Source organism: Mesoplodon densirostris, chromosome 14 (genome assembly GCF_025265405.1).
Source record: "Mesoplodon densirostris isolate mMesDen1 chromosome 14, mMesDen1 primary haplotype, whole genome shotgun sequence".
Taxonomy (NCBI): domain Eukaryota; kingdom Metazoa; phylum Chordata; class Mammalia; order Artiodactyla; family Ziphiidae; genus Mesoplodon; species Mesoplodon densirostris.
In genome coordinates, this window is record NC_082674.1 from 24,699,756 (window position 1) to 24,713,051 (window position 13,296).

The 13,296-nt window shown below is 36.2% G+C and overlaps 1 protein-coding gene across 5 annotated transcripts in view; it reads left to right on the forward strand.

The window, feature by feature from the left end:
• LCLAT1 (lysocardiolipin acyltransferase 1) overlaps positions 1-13,296 on the forward strand; it is a 178,386-nt gene that overhangs the window by 101,725 nt on the left and 63,365 nt on the right. For all 5 annotated transcript variants that reach the window (XR_009534329.1, XM_060117570.1, XM_060117572.1 and 2 more), the window contains one exon: positions 4,559-4,675. Coding sequence is in view for 4 of the 5 variants with exons in the window: in XM_060117570.1 (XP_059973553.1) it covers positions 4,559-4,675 (117 nt within the window). In the remaining variant the exon portion in view is untranslated. The remainder of the gene's footprint in view (positions 1-4,558; positions 4,676-13,296) is intronic.

The window sequence follows — 13,296 nt, forward strand, 5'->3', positions numbered from 1 at the left end:
CATGTGGGATATTCCTGGACCGGGGCACGAACCCGTGTCCCCTGCATCGGCAGGCGGACACTCAACCACTGCGCCACGAGGGAAGTCCTCAAGGAATTCTTTAAAAGATTAAAAACAAAATGCAGTCTTTCATTCTTACTAAATCAGTGGGCTTCACATCTTTTTTGAACCACAGGTCATTTCTACAGGTGAAGCCTTCTATTGCAGTCTGGGATTTAAGACGGAGAGAAGAACTGCTCTGGTTGATGAATATTAGTGGGGGAGGGAGTAAGCTACAACAGAAAGTAGTTTTATAGAATCCTTCAACTCAAAAAAGCAAAATTCAAAAGCTTTAGTACCCTGGTTACTTTAAGAAAAATACAGCAGAATTTGGGAAGGACCCAGTGTATAAAGGTCTGCTGTACAAGGGAAGACAGACTGAAGCAGGTTAGAACTAAAATCTAAAACTCACAAATAGTACGGAGAGATCCCTGTGAACTTGTCTTCTAAATCCTCAATACTAGATCGAGGCAACTAAGAGCTACCAAGAAGGGCAACCCTTAGAACCTGAGAGGAGAACAAGTAAATGAACAATCTAATTCACTCTGTGGACATAGTAATTTATGGAACCCAATACCCCAAAAAAGAGTGCAAGATGGAAAATACAAATTATACAACTACTTAAGTAAGTGAATGGGTGACTAAACTCTAATATGTTAATAGGGAAATAAAAGTATTTGGGGAAACATTTACCATTAATACCAAGGAAGAGATCTTTGACTAATGTATGACAGATTGGAACTGAGCTAAATGAAGCATGGCACTTTTTATATACTAGTATTATGTACTAAATTATACTTATGTATAATATGTTTGATTTTTATAGTTAAAATTCTAATAGTAGTTGGGTCACAGAAGGTAATACTGAGCATAATATTGGCTGCATATTGTTTAAGCTTGAAAATATATTGTAAGTTGTAAGTTGATTGATTCCCAGAACTGAACTATCATTAGGAAATTTCAATGGACAGACAGCCATATTTACATTTTTTAATCCTTAGAACGTATAATACTTAAATTTGAGTATTGAAATATCATCTGTATTAGAGTATAGAAAGTCATTTACTGAAATGATAGATTTTGTGAATGCCAAAATGTACACTAAAGAGTGGCAACTGTGGAAGTTATTTAGTAATTAAAAGCTAATGGGATAAAAGCTCATGGGTTGCTGTTACTTTTGTACATCAGTATTAAAATGTTCATACATTAGACCTTCAGAGTTTATAAAGTAGATATTTAAAACTTTTCAGTCTGTATTTTCAAGTGTCTTTTTTAGGTGATGAACTTGACATCTAGTTGAATATTTTCAGGGTCCAGAGTACTCATTATTACATGATGTAGTTGAATATTTTTAAAGTTAAAACAGTATTTACATTCTAAGGCCAACTTGCAAAAGCCAGACTATTTGCGAGATAGAGGAAATAAATAGACTGATCTTGAAGTTAAAAAAAAATTTTTTTAAACAGTATTTTACAAATAGTTTTGAGTTGGGATATGATTTTTTTTTTTTTAAGTAGGCTAGCAAAATACCTTTGGTTTGAAAACATATCTGTTAACTCAAAGGTGTTCTTAGCTACCACATTAACTTTAAAGTTGGGTTTTTAAGCCCAAAGAGAATGTTTTATAATCCTCTTTAAGTTGTAAATCCAACTTGTTTGCACATTTTCAAATTAGTACGTTTAAATGTAACTTTATATTCTATTTTCATATATTATTGTTGTTTATAACTTTTTTTTTTGCTTATGCAAGTAATATATGTTATTTTGGGGAAATTTATCAACATAGAAGGGAGCACAAATATTACTCTAATCCCACTGCCCATAAAGAAGCACTATTCTAATTTTGCTCCATTGTTTTTGGGTCATTTGGTCACACATGCACGTGCACGCACACACACGTATACATACACACATCCATAGGCATATATATGTGCCCACATACACGTAATTTTAAAATTGGAAAACCAGAACTACACTTTTCTTTGTACTTAATATTGTATTCTCTCACATCATTAGTCAAGGTTGTCCAGAAAAACAGAACCGTGTGTGTGTGTGTGTGCATACGTGTGTGTGTAGAGAGAGCGAGAGGGAGAGAAAAAGAGAGAACGAGTGGGGAGGTGGCAAATTTATTTTAAGGAATTGGCTTACATGATTCTGGAGGGTGGCAAGTCAGAAATATACAGGGTATATCAACAGGCTGTGACCCCAGGGAAGAGTTGCAGTTTGAGTCCAAAGGCAGTCTGCTGGCAGAATTCTTTTTTGCTTGAGGAGATTAGTCTTTTTCTCTTAAGACCTTCAACTGATTGGATGAGGCCCACCCACATTATGCAGGATAGTCTGCTTTACTCAAAGTCTATTGATTTAAATATTAATCTCATCAAAAAACACCTTCACAGAAACATCTAGAATAATGTTTGATCAATATCTGGGTACTTTGGCCTAGTCAATTTGACACATAAAATTAACCATCACAGTTGGTATATTATGATTTTCTGTTTTGTTTTAAGAAAGGGAAGCTTTTCTAGGTTTTAACAATTATATAATATTACATGCAATTAAACACCCTTGTATGTAAAACTTATTCATTTAATAGATATATGAGTGCCTAGAGCTTTATATAGAAAAAAGTCTCTTCATGAGACTTTTCATGAAGCTTACTTTCTAATGAAGAAAAACAGATTAAAAATTAATAATAAAAATATATGTCTGGTATTCATAAATGCTGTACAGAAAAGCAAGATAAGGAGAGAGAGGGAGAGAGAGTAATAAAAGATGGGGACATAGGGTGCTGTTTTATATAAGGTGGTTTGAGGAGGCCCCTTAAGTTCTTATTTAAGGAGAGACTAAATGAAGAAAGCAGAAAATCATGCAGATGTCTGGGTAGAAGGCATTCTGGGTAGAGGGAAGAACCATTGCACAGACTCTGAGGTGGGAATATGCCTGGCTGGTTTGAGAACATCCGAGCAGCCAGTAGTCTCACTGGAGTGGTAGGCGTGCTGGCATTGGAGTGTTACAGGGAGCAGGCTAACAAGATAGGAGGTTGTGGTGAGAAAGTGGGGTGCTAGTCTGTCAGTCCTAATAATCACAGTCTGGGGGTGGGTACATAAAGTGGGGATGGAGGGGAAAATCTGCATCTCTGATCTGTGATTATTTCTTACTTCCCACATTGTGCCTGTGCCCTTTAGAACTACTTCCACCTGTATTCACATTCTACAACAGCGTTCAGTTTTGTCTTCAGATCCCCCAAGTCTGTGACCAACTGGAAGAGCAAACTGAAGAGTAGTTAACTACTCTTCTTTGTGGTGTCTCTGGGATTCCCCATCCCATGTAAGGTCCTGCCAGTTGTCTATAAAATACTGTTCTGTAGTCCCATGCCCAGAATATTCCCCTCGAATGTGAGAGGAACTTATTACTTTTCTTGTTTAGAGCTTTTACTTTTGACTTGCTGTTTAATTTTTTGACTCAATTTATAGGAGATCTATTTAATTTTTTGACTCAATTTATAGGAGTGTTCTTTGAATATTTTAGTGCCATGGAATCCATCTATAGTTTTTTGAGATTTTGAGGATTCTGTGGGCTTAAATTTACTCCTTGGAAAGTAGTATTTTTACATATAGGTTTTTTCCTGGTGACTTGGAATGGTCTATAAATTTCAGGATGCCACCGAGGATTGCAGGTTCTAACGTCTGCTGTCATCAGAAGGTATTTCACGATCTCCCCCAGCAGCTAAGGCCATATTTCTGAACACTTTACTTTTTCCAAATATAATTGCTGAATAATGGGTTTGGTTCTTCTTGGAACTTATAAAGTTACCTCATGGAATGGAAAAAGAAGTTTTTGCCAACAATTGGAACATATACTTGACTCAGTAACTATATTCAGCCAAACCATGTTCAGATGTTTGTACATGGTGTGCTAATCATGTGCCCATTCTGTCGTGGAGTGGTGTTGGTCAGTAATATTAGTGTGCTCTGTGCCTGAGCAAGGCAGATATTTCACTTTGCACTGAAGCCCTAAATTATTGGGTTAAAAAAATGTTGATCTGATATATTTGGCAAATTGTTAGTTATTTCTTCTGGATGTCTAGATCCTTATGTTTTATTACTATTGTAGTTTTACTTTATTTCATCTTTATATTTTAGTATTTCAATTTTTATTATGTAATGACTATTTTATGAAAATTTTAGTTATTAGTATTTTATTTGTATTTCAGTTTTCATTGTATATTGACTATTTTATGAAATCTCTTAAAGAATTTTAAGGATTTGAATATGAATTTATAAATTGTTAAAAAAACATCTATTAATACCTTATTATAAAATTTCCGAAATTCCAATAAGTAGGTAACTCTGGGATCTTTGTTAGGGATTTACTAAAGTATTTCTATCTTATCATTTGATTCAGTATATTAATTACAGAAACATTAACTGCCATTTTTATCAAAGAAATTCTTCACCATTTCCTTACCTCACTTATCTTCCTTTATTTTATGACTTCTAATGGCCTATTGTTTTATTTAGAAAATAGCACGGCTCGAAGTAATGAATTTGCTGAAAAGAATGGACTTCAGAAATATGAATATGTCTTACATCCAAGAACTACAGGCTTTACTTTTGTAGTAGACCGTCTAAGAGAAGGTAAGCACCCATCTCAAAGTGTACTTTTTTATATAAGTGGCAGAAATTGCTAAACTTCACATATAACTCTGTCGAATTTACAAAGCACTTTTTCATACTTTATCTCAAGAAATGAGATACTGTATTTTTATGCTAACTTGACTCCATGCACTAAAATGTTTTATTATGTATTCTTTAGAAATATAAAAGAGTCTTTGTCAAAAACAAAACATTTTTTCTCCTTTTTTGGAATAGACAGAAAATAATACATACAGTTAGACTATCATTCCATTTTTAAATGCTTCTCAAAGCAGCAAAACTGTCTTGAAAGTATCTTATCACTTATAATATAGTTATTTATAGCCTAGAAAATATTTTTACATTCATTATTCCACTCACTGCAACGAATGATCCCGGTTGGTAGGAAGGCAAGTACTGCTACCTCTGTTTTGTTGTTAAATAGAAGTGGCATCCAGGGTCGTTCGTAAATTTTCATAGATCACGGATGGAACCTCGTTCTTCTGCTTCCTACTTTGTGGCTTACACTACCCCCTCCCCACCCCCACGTCCTCTAGAGCCGTGTCTGTTGAAGGGCATCTGGAGCCAAGGTGATTGCATTGACCATGTCACACCCATTTAAATGTTTACATTTTGATATTTTTATGAAAAAAAAACCAGTTGGACATTTTGTTATAGCTGCATATGTAAATATTTATATATTCATACACACATGTATATACAAATGGATAACAGACATATGGATATATACGAAAAAGGAACTATTCAGAAACATGCTGAAGTGTTATTAATTTTACAAGAACAAGTCAAAGCCCAGAGTCACCTAGCAGAAGAAAAATCTTGTTTGCGTGTTTCTGCTCTCCACTCTGATTTCTAGCAAGCCATATTATATAAAGGTGACATCTGTGACAAATTATCACCTTCATTTGATAATTGTTATATTGTCATAAAACTGCTTGTGCCTAACATGAAAGGCCTTGAAACATTATATAAGAAAAGGTATAAAGTTCTTACTTCTTACCCTAATTGGCATCACTATTGTTCCCTTAGGGTTTAATGTACTTTAAGATGTAAAGTATAACCTCATTTAGGGAACCCTGCCAAAATGAAGCATCTTTACAACTAAGTACTCATGATATAAAAGAAATGCATAGTCAATCCAAAATCACATTCCTATTAGTTCACATAGTAAACTAAAAATATTGTCCTGTTAGTTTGGCTTGCTTTTGGAATTCGGTGGTTATAACTAATATGAAATGGAAACATGGGCTTTATGGTCATATTGTGTATGAATAGTGAGTGTCCATCTACCCATAGAAGCTCATGGAGAACACAGTTCTTTATGCCTATGGAATAGGACAGGGGGGTACCAAGACATTAAAACAGGGATGCTGCTGCTTTTTTTTGTTTTGTTTTTCTTCCCCAAAACATGGTACCACTTACTGTGGCATTCAATTTAGACTTTCCCTTCTCATTCAACAATATGTTTTTTATTTTCTAACAATCTGATATTTTATAGTATTTAATGATTACTTTAAAAGTATTTCTGACATCATGGAACATGCTGTTGGAACACATCTTTTGCTAATAAAAATCTTTTTAATTGCAGGCAGGATAGTTGAGGGATTATTTTATAGTGGATGAGGATATAACTACAGAGCTCTCTGTTCTGAAATCTGGAAAATATTTTAGTAGCAAACTGATTTATAACTTTGGGGAACATGTATTACTTAGTTGTCACTCAGAGTACTAGTCAACAACCACAGTATGTCATTTTTCCTGCCAGAAGTGGCAACTGATTCTTCCCCCTTCTCTGTATCAGTAAAGAAAGAAACACAGATGACTCCATTTGCTTCAGCTAAAAAAAGTTAGATGACTCCATTTACTTCAGTTAGAAAAGTAGAATTGGTCCTATACACTATGATAATAATAGAAACAAGAAATATGACAATAATTATAATAGTAACAGCAGCTAACGTTAACTGAGCATTTCCAGGCATTATGCTAAGTGTTCTGTATGTGTAAGGTCAGTTAACCCTCACAACAACTGTCCTGGTAGTTACCAGTATTTAACTTGTAGAGCAAAACTGAAGCAGAAATTGAAGAATCAGCTCAAAGTTATTGGAACATGGTTTGTCTGACTGAATAGCCTGCGTTCTTTCTACTGTAATATGATGCCTCGTATATTTATAGTGTGATTTTAGTTAAAGCACCTTTGTAATAATAGTGAGCTGGATGGTTTTCTTCAAGGAAAATATTTTAAAAGAAAGAAGAGGCTAAATGGTCAGATCATGGAGGGATGGGAGTCACAAGGGAAGTGGTTATGATACTGCCTGAGATGACAGGGAGAGCAGGCACAGTCATCTAGTCAGAGTATCATTTTAGGAAAGAAATCTAAGGCTCAGAAAGGGCCCAGCACAACTTCCTGATCTTTTCTGGGATCTGCTTTTGTTTATCAATTAAGTGAAAAAGAAGCTTGCTCTTAAAACAAATGGCCATTATAAATAAATATTCCAATGGAAGCCTGGAGACCACATATTAAAACCAATTACCGAAGAAATGTATGAGGACAAGATGGCAGAGTAGGACTTGAGCTCACCTCCTCTCACTAAAACACCAAAATCATAACTAACTGCTGAACAACCATCAACAAAAAAGACTCAGACCTACCAAAAAAGATATTCTACACCCAAAGACAAAGAATAAGCCACAACAAGATGGTAGGAGGGGTGCTTTCATGATATAATGAAATCCCATACCCACCAGGTGGGTGACCCACAAGCTGGAAACTAATTATATCACAGAGGTTCTCCCACAGGAGTGAGAGTTGGGAGCCCTATGTCAGGCTCCCCAGCCTGGGGTATGGCATCAGGAGGAGGAGCCCCCGGAGCATTTGGCTTTGAAGGCCAGCGGGGCTTGAGTGCAGGAGCTCCACAGGACTGGAGGAAACAGAGACTCCACTCCTTGAGGGCACACACAAGGTTTCACGTGCACAGGGACCTGAGCAAAGCGGTGACTCCATAAGAGCCTGGGCCAGACTTACCTGTGGGTCTTCGAGGGTCTCCTGGGGAGACGGGGGGTTGGCTGTGGCTCACTGTGGGCAAGGACACTGATGGTGGATGCCCCAGAGAATACTCATCAGCATGAGTTCTCCTGGAGGTTGCCATTTTGGCACTGAGACCTGGCCCCACCCAACAGCCTGCAAGCTCCAGTGATTGGATGCCACAGGCCAAACAACCAACGGGTTGAGCCACACCCATCAGGAGACAGGCTGCCTAAAGTTGTCCTGAGCCAACAGCCACCTGTAAACATACCCCTTGACACGGCCCTGCCCTCCAGAGGGGCAAGACCCAGCTCTACACACCAGGAAAGTGTGCACAAGCCCCTGGACTAACCTCACTCACCAGGGGCAGAAACCAGAACCAAGAAGAATTACAGTCCTGCAGCCTGAGGAATGGAGACCACAAACACAGAAAAGTTAGACAGAATGAGGCAGCAGAGAAATATGTTCCAGACGAAGGACTAAGATAAAACCCTAGAAGAACAACCAAGTGAAGTGGAGATAGGCAATCTACCTGACAAAGAATTCAGTGTAATGATAGTAAAGAGGATCTGAGATCTCAGAAAAAAGAATGGAGGAACAGCACACAGAGGATACAAAAATGTTTAATAAAGAGCTAGAAGCTTTAAAGAACAAACAGAGATGAACAATATAATAACTGAAATGAAAAATACACTAGACAGAATCAATAGCAGAATAAATGAGGCAGAAAAATGAATAAGTGAGCTGGAGGACAGATTGGTGGAAACCACTGCTGTGGAACAGAATAAAGAAAAAAGAATGAAAAGAAATGGGACAGTCTCAGAGACCTCTGGGACAATATTAAACACATCAACATTCACATTATAGGGGTCCCAGAAGGAGAAGAGAGAGAGAAAGGGCCTGAGAAAATATTTGAAGAGATAATAGCTGAAAACTTCCCTAACATGGGAAAGGAAACAGTCACCCAAGTCCAGGAAGCGCAGAGAGCCCATACAGGATAAACCCAAGGAGGAACATGCTAAGACTCATAGTAATCAAACTGACAAAAATTAAAGACAAAGAAAAAAATATTAAAAGCAATAAATAACATACAAGGGAACTGCCATAAGGTTATCAACTGATTTTTTAGCAGAAACTCTGCAGGCCAGAAGGGAGTGGTATGATATACAATATTTTAAGTGATGAAAGGGAAGAACCTACAACCAAGAATACGCTACTCAGCAAGGCTGTCATTCAGATTTGACAGGGAAATCAAAAGCTTTACAGACAAGCAAAAGCTAAGAGAATTCAGCACCACCAGACCACCTTTGCATCAAATGCTAAAGGAACCTCTCTACCTCTCTAGCTGGAAAAGAAAAGGCCACAACTACAAACAAAATTATAAATGAGAAAGCTCACCGGTAAAGGCAAACATACAGTAAAGGTAGGAAATCATCCACACACAAATATGCTATCAAAACCAGAAACTGTGAGAAGAGGAGAGTATAAGTGCAGGATGTTGGAAATGCATTTGAAATTAAGAGGCCAGTAGCTTAAAATAATTGTGTGTGTGTGTATGTGTGTGTGTATATATATATGTATACACATATGTGTGTGTATGTATATACATATGTGTGTATGTGTGTGTATATATATATATATATATATATATATAGAGAGATAGAGAGAGAGAGAGAGAGAGAGAGAGAGAGAGAGAGAGAGAGAGAGACTGCTATATCAAAACCTCATGGGAGCCGCAAAACAAAAATCTATAATAGATACACAAAAAAGAAAAAGCACCCAAAGACAACACTAAAGATAGTCATCAAATCACAAAAGAAGAAAACAAAAGAGGAAGGGAAGAAAAACCACCCCCCCCAAAAAAAAACAAATCCAGAACAATTAACAAGATGGCATTAAGAACATACATATCAATAATTACCTTAAATGTAAATGGATTAAATCCTCTAACCAAAAGACATAGTCTGGCTGAATGGATACAAAAACAAGACCCATATATATATGCTGTCCACAAGAGACCCACTTTAGATCTAGGGACACATACAGATTGAAAGTGAGGGGATGGAAAAAGATATTCCATGCAAATGGAAATCAAATGAAAGCTGGAGTAGCAATACTCATGTCAGATAAAATAGACTTTAAAATAAAGACTGCTACACGAGACAAGGAAGGACACTACATAATGAACAAGGGATCAATCGATAAGAAGATATAACAATTATAAGTATATATGCTCCCAACATAGGAGTACCTCAGTATGTAAGGCAAATACTAACAGTCATAAAAGGAGAAATCAACAGTAACACAATAATAGTGGGGGACTTTAACACCCCACTTACATCAAGGGACAGATCAGACAGAAAATCAGTAAGAAAATGGGCCTTAAATGATACATTAGACCAGATGGACTTAATTGATACAAATTAACTTATTTACAAAACAGAAGAAGACTCACAGACTTCAAAAGCCAATTTATGGTTACCAAAGGGGAAAGGTGGGGTGGGGGAGGGATAAATTAGGAGGTTGGGATTAACACATACACACTACTATATATAAAATAGATAATTAACAAGGACCTACTATATAGCACAGGGAACTCTACTGAATAGTGTGTAACAACCTATATGGGGAAAGAACCTGAAAAAGAATGGATATATGTATCCATTGGATATGTATATCCAAAGAATGGATATATGTATAACTGAATCACTTTGCTCTACACTTGAAGCTAACACGACATTGTAAATCAACTAAACTGTAATATAAAATAAAAATTAAATTTAAAAAACCCAATTATCATTAGGTAACATCTTTACTGCTCACTCATGCGTGTAACTGAATTCACTATTTCTGATACTAAAAGCACAAGTTCAGGCAGATGAGAAATTCAAGACATCAAGAAGTTAAGGATAAGAAGTCCTAACAGGAAGCACTGAATAAGAGAAAATGCAAAACAAAGAAAGTAGTTTCTGAGAGTCTCTTTAGAATATATTTCACCGAGATTAAGAACATTTAGAAAACACACACTTAACCTGAAATATAACACCCATTATATAACATTATACAGATGTGTTGTTCTTGTAATAATAATGGTAAACAGTTTTCCCTGAGTACCTTGATTTCCATCATTTTTGTACTTGCTCTTATACTTTTACTAGATCATAACCTTCTTAAGGATATGGATTGTCCTGCCTATAATAGAGACTAAATCAGTATTAGTTGAGTTTAATATTTTCTTTTGTCTGAAAAGATAAGCACAGTGTCCTTACCATCTTCCCAGAGCAATGTATACTACACTGATCAGTATCTGTCATGGAAGATTTACTTCATATGTACCTCTAATCACGGGACATTTCAGTATGTGATTATATAACCTTTTTCAGTACTAAGATTAACCCAAACCCAAAAGGAAGTTGCTAACTTAGAGAAAAGAAGGTTTTACATGAGAAAGTGTTTTGGTTTTGATTTTTAGTTATACAGCTTTAAGAAATATATCACACAATTAAAAAAATTTAACTTAATGCACCAAAATTTAGTTATAGTCATTATCATCTCTGCTGCTGTATTATTTTTAACAGTAGTAGCTTTATTCTTCTTTGATTTTAAACAAGTAATGATTTGGTCCAACCATTATTTGGTTCCGTTACATGCTTTGTAAGCCAGTTACTGAATTGTAACCATGCAATAATTACCTTCACCATTAGACGGCACACGTGTGCACATTTGAGATAACCTGAAATTAGGTTAAAGTACTTGGGAGTGAGGGGTCAAACACTCCATGGAATATGACCTTGCCTTCAAGAAGTTTATCATCTCCCTGAATAGATAAGAATAGTACTCATGGAAATATCTAAAAAATAATATGACAGTATAATTACGTGCCAAGTTTTGTGGTACACAGTGTAAAATATTATGCTTAATTACATTACACAATCACAGATGTGTTCAGTAAAGAGAGATCACGTAGTGTTGAAATACTCAGATAAGGCTTCTTCAAGAAGCTGAATTTCCCTTGGACCTTAGAGACTATATGTAATTTGGATAGGCAGGAAAAATAAGGACAGCTGAGAACAGGAAAAGAAGAGTACAAGAAAGGGCACAGTGTTTGGTCAGCCAGGCAAAACCAGTCTGACTGAGCTGAAGACCTGGCTGTAAAGTAACAGACAATATTTAAGAAGGTTTTGTGACACCATTATTGTTGAAGAACTTAATTCCTACCCCCCAAGAGTCATGTTTTTATTTTTTCCATTTCTAGATCAAGTCACTCAAGCAAACAGCTCACTTGGGACAGATCTTGCCATTGTGTTTAGTGAAGAAAGTCATGACAGCCTTAATGAAAAATGATAGAAGCCCTATATTCTGTCCATAAAAACAACCATCTAACATTTATCAAGTACCTGCCTTGTGCCAGGCACTGCACTGTTCACATGTTGCTGCCCATGCAGTAGAATTACCCAGGGAGCTTTTAAAAACGTAGATACTCGGGTCCAGGCTCAGACCTGCTGAATCAAAGTCTGGTGGTGGCTCCTGGGCTCATAGCTACCCCACTAGCTACTTTCTTACAGATCACTTAGTTCTCATAACTGTGCTAGGTGGTGGTTTGCCCTGTGCTACACCCGAGGAGACTGGCTCAGTTAACAGCTTGTCCAGGGTCACACAGCTGTTGAGTGGAGGTACCATGATCTAAACTCAGGTCTCTTTGATGCCAAAGCCCATGTTCTTCCTGCTGTGTAAGAAGTTAGCAGTTTTTCTATTCCAGATGCTACAAAAATGCCATCTTTGTAGGGGTTTTTTCTCTCTTACCTAGATCTCTCCCTGGTATCCTTGGCTGTACTGTGTGTTTTGTTTAAATGGAAAAATAAATCAAGATTTCCTTTTTGTAAGCATCTTTTTTTCCCCTGGTTCCTATATTTACCAGTTCTTCCTTTATTTCTCTAATCCTTAAAACAAAACTCAAACTATCTGTCCTTTCAAATTGTGGTTCTATCTTTTCTTTATTTTTGCCAACAACTCTCAAACTAGCCTGATGACTTGATTTTCTCAATATTAGCTCTCTTCCTATAAAAACAAAAAATGTGTTTCTTTATTTAAAACAAAAAGTTGGAAAATTAATTACAAAGAAGAAAATGGCACCCATAGTCTTGTCAGGCACTTCTCAAATATCCAGTGCCTTTTGAGTCTTGTGTTTTTCCATGTTTTATTTTAAAAATTGGGTCAAATTCTATTTTGTTTTGTAAAATTTTTTCCCCAACTTACTATAATGTGCATTTTTCACCATCCTTACATAATTTTTTATGATGCGTTAATGTATGCATGGTGCTTCATCAGATAGAGGTGCCACTATTTATTTAATTAGGCCTCTATTATTAAAAATTAAAATGGTTTCCAGTTTTCCGCTCTTATAAATAATGCCAAAGTATGTGTAAATCTATAATTATTTCCATAGGATATATTTCCACATCTAATTACTGAGTCCAGGGTATGTTTTTTAAAGTTTTAAAAAAATGTTAGTCTTATGCCCTGCCCCATTTCATTTGGTCACCAAATTCTATGATATTGCCTTGGAAGCATCTCTTAGAGA